We start from the raw sequence: 6813 nt of genomic DNA on the forward strand, positions 1-6813 counted from the left end.
CTATTTTTTTCTTAAAGATCCTTTGGATCCCTAGACATTGAGAAAGAACACCAAAATCAAGGAATGTAAATGAAGTTGATAAATCCATCTTTCTAACATTCTTATTGAAATTTCTTGATTTAAAAAAAATGTCATCTAATAGAGAATCAATTCAATATCAACATGAATCAAATTCTTTTTTAGATTTACAAAGATTGTCTTAACTCCCGCCAAGGCCTCACAAGACTATCAAATTCTTGAATCCTTGAACATGAGTCTCATTAGAACTTCTTGACCTTAGCCAACAAATGATAGTTTTAACTTCCAAAAAGACCCAAAAAGATAGCATGAATCATTCATAGATGTTTTGATGCTTGAATTGTGTCTGTAACTATTGTAGGTAGAGAAAGGCTAGCTCAAGAGATAAATTTTTCAGCATTTCATTATCTACAAGATGATAAGATGGTGATAGTAATCACTTCATACTTGCATTCCATAGAAGAGGTGGAGAAAAGAGGAGATTGATGGTGTAGAAGCCAAACTGAAGGATGAGGCAAATAATGTTGAGAATCATGACAACAAACATCCCAAGAAAATAACATAGATGAAGAATAATTCATAAAAAATGCTTCATGAAATATATAAATGCATGCACAGTATGATAAAAAAAAAATATTACAAATCCATTTATGCCAACTATTATCTAATTGTGTCTACAATTTTACCTTTAGTGATTTTCATATTTTCCACTATAATGATGAGTGAGATATATATGCATGTAGAAGATAGCTCTTTTCTTAACCAAATTGAAACTTGCTAAATCTTTCTATAATTAATAGTCATCAAATTATAAAAAAAAATTAATTCACAAAATTTTAAAGATTAAAAAAAATGTGTTTTTATTTTTTTTAAATATTTTAAGAAAATTATCATAAATATTAAGAACTTGCTTTATTTATTTTTGTTTAGGTAAGCACTTCCAAGAGGGTAGCTCTTATACTATAAGATTCTAAAAATAAAAATGGAAGCCCTTGTCACTAGGGGTGTACACAAAGTTGCGTTGCCCAAACCTACTCACCTACCATGAAAGTAATCATTACATTGCAACCAAACCAACTACAACCTGAAATTGGGTGCAGCAAAACACAAGTACTAGACATACTCCCCGCACTTTGTTGATCTCAATATCATTGGGTGTTTGAGCCTAGGAAATGATTTATTCCTTTTTGCCTTCATCCATTCCTGATCAATGTTGTTTTCCTTCTTAGCGAAGTCTCTAGGGGAATCTCTAGCTAGAGTAGTTGATTGCCTTGGTGACTCTAAATCTGAATTCACCAAGTATACTGAACCAGAACTCTCACCTAGTGCGAGAGAAAGAAAAGCATCCATAGCTACCGATGGGTCCAATTTCCCCAATGCGAGGCAGAGGCATTCATGGAAGCATCATTTGGTACTTTATTTATTACGATCTCATGAGAATACTACAAATACTCAGGCAATGGATGGGGGAAAATAGAGTAGCTTGTTTTTCCTTAAGTGAGGAAGAAGCAACAGGAGCATCCTTCTCATTCAGAGGGATGACAAAATGATAGGATTCTACCCCATCCCACCACATTGGTTGATAGTTGGACGCAACGTTGGCCCTCATGACAGTGAATCTCCTACCACACTGAAAGGTAGCATGGTCAGTAGCAGAGCACTTTTTGCAAAAATTCAATTTCATAGAATGACAATGTGAGATGAGGAAGTTGAACCAAAAAAAAATGTAGAGGAAAAGTTTTTGTTTGTGAGTTAAAAGAAGGAAACACGGGCTTTATGAATAAGAAATATTCATAAATGAAGGAACCAACATTGAGCACTAGCTCCTCGTCATAGAACGATTGAAATTCCAGGACAAAGAACCATTTGGCACAAGGGTAGATTTTATTTCGTCCTCCATATGCTCTTTCCAATTTATGCCAATCTTATACAAATGTATTTCACATAGCTTTGGCCAAATCTTCATGAATCTGCATATAATGGCACAGTCCTGGAGATATTATTCTCTTTCATGGGGAAAGCTATCCGTACATAGCTCAAAGATTGAATTTGAATGTTGAACAAATTAAGGTAGGCTAAGAGGAGTACCCAAGTGAGTTGGGGATGAAAAAAAACGTACATATTCAAATGACAAATTAGGGCCAACAATTCTTTGACCCTCTTTCGAGCCCTAGGCAACCCGAGTCAAATCCTCCCAAAAATTTAATGGAAAGACTTCGTCAAATGCATGGAATTTGTCAGGAAGGCTGCACAAAGCACAAACCCCCACGACGCCCCCACCATGCAATAGATTTGAACCATCAATACCTGCAATGTAAGCCATCATCACAAAGTCTTAGGCCATGAAAACACGATCATGGAGCAAGAAGAGTTTAAGGTGTCCTATAAATCACACCCTAGAATCTCCACACTCGAATCCACAACACCAGGAGATGCCCTCAATAAATCACGATAGCATAAAACCCCATTTTGGTCAGTGAGCAAAGGAGCAGAGTTATGCAGAGACATTAAGTCTTTGAAATTTATTTAATTGTGTTGAGAGACATTGTACTAATTTAAACTAACAGTTGCACGTTATGTCCATAGGAAGGTTTGTTCTAAATATTGGAGGAAATGGTTTTGTTTTATATTTATTATGATGTTAGGTTCTTACATACAATATTAACTTTCATTTTTGAGGGTTAATTTGTATTTTAGATGTCTTCTCTTTGAGGTAGATGAATAATATTTTTTTGTTTACAAAATCAATAAAATATTTTCTTTAATATGTTATTTGGAGTCAAATTGTTTTTTAATTTCTTAACTTGTTTCTTACAATAACTTAACATTATGGTGCGTGTGTTTTCTTTTTCATCCTTTTTTAATTTAAAAATGATTAAAATATCATAAATATATCATAGATCTTATTTCATATTAATATTTTCTTTTATTAATTCATTTGTGTTTTTTTTCTAAGTATTTTCATGTGATAACAATGGTCAGTTTTGTAATTTATGTCGATGGATGGTGAGCATAAACTTATAGCATTATAGTCTTAGCCATTATCATCATTGTGAGATTGTTTAGTTGTAGTATTAGAAAATTATACTAAACCATTGATAGTTTTAGGGATTTAAACCAGCCATAGATGGTGGTCAACGAATGAATGGATGGCCTACAACTGGACGATACCTATTAAGGTCTTGACCAGTGCGCTTAAGGGTTAAATATCTAAATGAAAGAAAGAGAATTCTTGTGTTGCATACATCTCACATGAAGCTTGATATAAATCAACTTCCAACAAAATAGATTGTTAAAGTATATCATGAGGAATGTTTATGGTAACCTAATTAATATTAACAAAATTATGTATGTACTCATTCTTTATCTAATTTATCTTCTATTGGTATGTGAAAATTGATCATCCTATAGATCTTAAATTTCGTTGGCTTGGCAATTACTTTTTCAGTACAAATTAGTTAATGCATAAGTGCAAGAGGGTCAAAAAGTACCTTCCATTGGAGGCTCAAGGGAAAAGCATCAAAAGAAATTGTTTTTCCATTATTAAATAAAAGAGCCGTTGTTATTTTGGTATGTAAAGTGACCTTTGTAAATCATAAAATATATGGAATGTGAAAAGTCAAGAGATTTGATACAGGGTGAGTGCATTGATATAGCTCAAGCTATGATTTTTATTGCAAGATTCTAATTTGCACTATGTTAGATAATAGAATAAATAGAAGATTTATTTATGTGTAAATGTGATCCATATTAGATAAACCACATTAAATCTATGTTATAAATTATTATTTTTTATTTTTATTTTACATTATAATTGATATTATTTATTTCTTAATTTTCAATGAACAAAAACTATCTTCTATTAAAGATACAAATGGAAGACTATATATACTAGAAATATCTTTCCTTACAATTGGATGGAAAAGAAAAGAATAGTGAAGAATACAGCCCATGAAATATTTTTGTATTTCTGACAGCAATAATTGGTTCGATCTAAAAATAGGAAATTTTTATTCTAATTCAGAAATTGATGAACAAACTATAAGAGTACGCGGACGTTCCATAGATTTTTTTAGAGATTTTTCTGCCACAGAGTTCGGCAGATCTAGAGTTTCACACTGCAAGTTACCTAACTGTAGACACAAAACATTCCAGTAATTTACCTAACTGTAGACACAAAACATTCCAATAATTTTATTCAATGCTCCGTGAGCTGTATTCAACGGTTGATTATACCGAAATTCAAAGGTACCCATCGAAGAAATCTTGGACTGTAGTGTAAAGAATCTCTGGATAAAGCTCACAAACTTCCACGTCTTTGGGCTCTTCCATTTTAAAATTGTATTGACACCCATTAATGAAGATGTCATGTGTCAGGGAAGCCACTATGCTCTCTGGAATATTGTTGGCTGCACAGAGAAAAAACCAAAAAGCAAATAAATCCACAATAGATATGGAATAAATGAGTAAGCCAAATTGGCTGTTATGGAGTTTTCTGATCTCTATCCCTTCAGAACTTTTCTTAATGCTAGTAATGATTATGGTGAAATTTGGCATCGTAATATACCTTTGGCCAAGTCCAAGAGATCTTGTTCTGAGATACAAACCCGAGGAAGAGTTTTTCCAATCTTCTTCTCCCAAATTGCTGCAAGCTCATTAAGTGTGAGGAAATTCTTGGGTGGTCTGAAATGCACAATTTTGTTAACAGTCCGGACATCCTCCACAGCCTTTATGGTGTACTTCCCAATGTCTTCCCCAGTCACAAAGTATGCTGTTATTAACAATGCAATGCATAAAGTAACATTATATTAATTATATTAGATTTTCAAAATAGATTTAACAATTTTTTATATCAATATTTCAAATCACATTCTACTATTATATCAATATTTCGAGTCACATTCTACTATTATAGAGACAAAAATATGATATAATTCTGTATCCATGTCTACAGTCCATCATTCTGTAATATGATATTACTTAATACTTTACCCTTGATGTTTCCATCTCCATAGATTTCAAATTGGTCTTGGGGAGGAGGAAGCTCAGAGGGATGGGTATGATAAAAGTAAGGCCACCCAGCAATGGAATTGCAGCAGATGTAAGTGTATGGAATGTTGGCTGCCTCTACTGCCCTCCTAATAAGTCTCTTTTCTTTGTAAAAGCTTAGCCCTGGCTCCACTGGATTGGCTCTGTCTATATCATGCCCAAATTCTGACGGAAGAAACCTCTGCATCAAAGTTGCTCAATAATTCTTGTGTCAGTTATAGCTGAAAAGCATTAAAAAGAAATAATGTTTGGGTCCTAAGTCCTGACCTTAACCGTGCCAATTTCTTTAATGGCGTCTACAATCTTGAGCTGATCTGTGAGTTGACCGCCCCCTGCAACAGAAATAACAACATCGATGCCTTGCATGGCCTTTACCATTGAACTGTGATCGTTTAAATCTCCCTGCAGAACACCCATTATAACACAGTGTATGTTAATAAGATCGATAATAAGATCGATTACAAATTCCATGAGACCTATAACACAGTGTACTTTAATAAGACCCATAGTATACGTTAAATCTCCCTGCAGAACACCCATTATATCATGGTGTACGTAAACTGGCTGCTATCTAACAATAAAGAAAACACTTGCAATAATAATTACCATGAACAAACCAGCAAAGCTTAATTATATATTCTAAACCCCTATAATCAAACAATCAAAACAATCTATAGCCTCTATAAAAACAATATTGTAAACAACTATACACAATTCACCACTCTCTCGAATATCACTCTGGCCTAGACTACAATAATCATTTCTCTACAACGGAATTTCTGACATACATAGATAATGTTAACACCAGAATCTTTCAATTCATGGAGGCACTTTTCTTTGGCAGCATCAAAGGCAGTAGTGGGTCTTATAAGAGCATAAGTAGGATGGCCTGCAGCTACAGCTGCAAGAGCAACAAAGCGACCAATATAACCAGTGGCTCCAATCACTAGTATTTTACAAGTACTAATACTTTTCTCTTCCTTCACAATATGGTCATATGAAGCAATCTCACAAATGGAGGCCATGACTGATACCGAATCTTCCTCCAATATTTGAGTATGAAGGCAGAGATCAAAAGAATGAGGGAATGCAGCAGCGCTTGGAGCCATTTTTATTTCCAAAAATCTTAACAACTCTTACCCAACTTAGGAATTTGGAAGAACTAAGTTGGTGTGGGTAAAGCAGGCAAACACGCAAAATATATATAGTAGATTGCTCCAGGAGAATTTCTCAATATTATTCCTAGCATGATGTAGGCGACCTGAATGTAATGCATATGGACGATTTGCTATTGATCGGCAGGTAGACTTCACCTTTTCCACAATAATAAAATACAAGTTAGTATTAAAATGTTCATGGTGGTTTCAGCAGTGCCCATTAAAACATAGACTTTAAATATTTTATAATTTTCTTTAGAATAGAAATTGATAACGTGATGGAGATCTGTTAGTATATCTTACTTTTCCTTCATTGGAATAAATTGTTTAGGTGATATTAAAATCATTACTGTGAATGAATCCATAAAATAATCGTTTTGGGTCCCTACTGGTAATCATGGAATCAGGTTAAAAACATATTTTAATATTGTGTATACTTTTTTATTGAAGATGGATATTGAGCTATAATTATAGTTAGTATTATTTTAATATGACTGGGATATTTTATAATTATCTTAAGGTTATATAACTAGTAATTGTATCTTGGAGTGCAATAGGTATGTCAAAGAGGTGTGGATGTGAGACCAAA

General features: G+C 33.5%; 1 protein-coding gene across 1 annotated transcript; it reads right to left on the minus strand.

Annotated features, from left to right (window-relative positions):
- Positions 1–4005: 4005 nt before the first annotated feature.
- On the minus strand, positions 4006–6208 carry LOC131029282 (leucoanthocyanidin reductase). The gene is made up of 5 exons (XM_057959706.1): positions 5856–6208; positions 5335–5469; positions 5011–5248; positions 4586–4789; positions 4006–4427 (listed from the first exon to the last, which is right to left on the minus strand). Exons 1-5 carry the CDS (start codon positions 6174–6176, stop codon positions 4261–4263), a joined length of 1065 nt encoding a protein of 354 aa, XP_057815689.1. The 5' UTR covers positions 6177–6208; the 3' UTR covers positions 4006–4260.
- Positions 6209–6813: the final 605 nt, after the last annotated feature.

This window comes from Cryptomeria japonica, unplaced genomic scaffold (genome assembly GCF_030272615.1).
Source record: "Cryptomeria japonica unplaced genomic scaffold, Sugi_1.0 HiC_scaffold_30, whole genome shotgun sequence".
NCBI classification, from domain to species: domain Eukaryota; kingdom Viridiplantae; phylum Streptophyta; class Pinopsida; order Cupressales; family Cupressaceae; genus Cryptomeria; species Cryptomeria japonica.

Excerpts from the sequence above, each read along its gene's own strand:
- LOC131029282 (XM_057959706.1), bottom strand. The coding sequence starts at position 6,176 with ATGGCTCCAAGCGCTGCTGCATTCCCTCATTCTTTTGATCTCTGCCTT. Across the intron at positions 5,249-5,334 it reads AAGAAATTGGCACGGTTAAG|AGGTTTCTTCCGTCAGAATT; the intron begins GTCAGGACTTAG and ends ACTTTGATGCAG. Across the intron at positions 4,428-4,585 it reads TCTCTTGGACTTGGCCAAAG|CCAACAATATTCCAGAGAGC; the intron begins GTATATTACGAT and ends TTCTCTGTGCAG.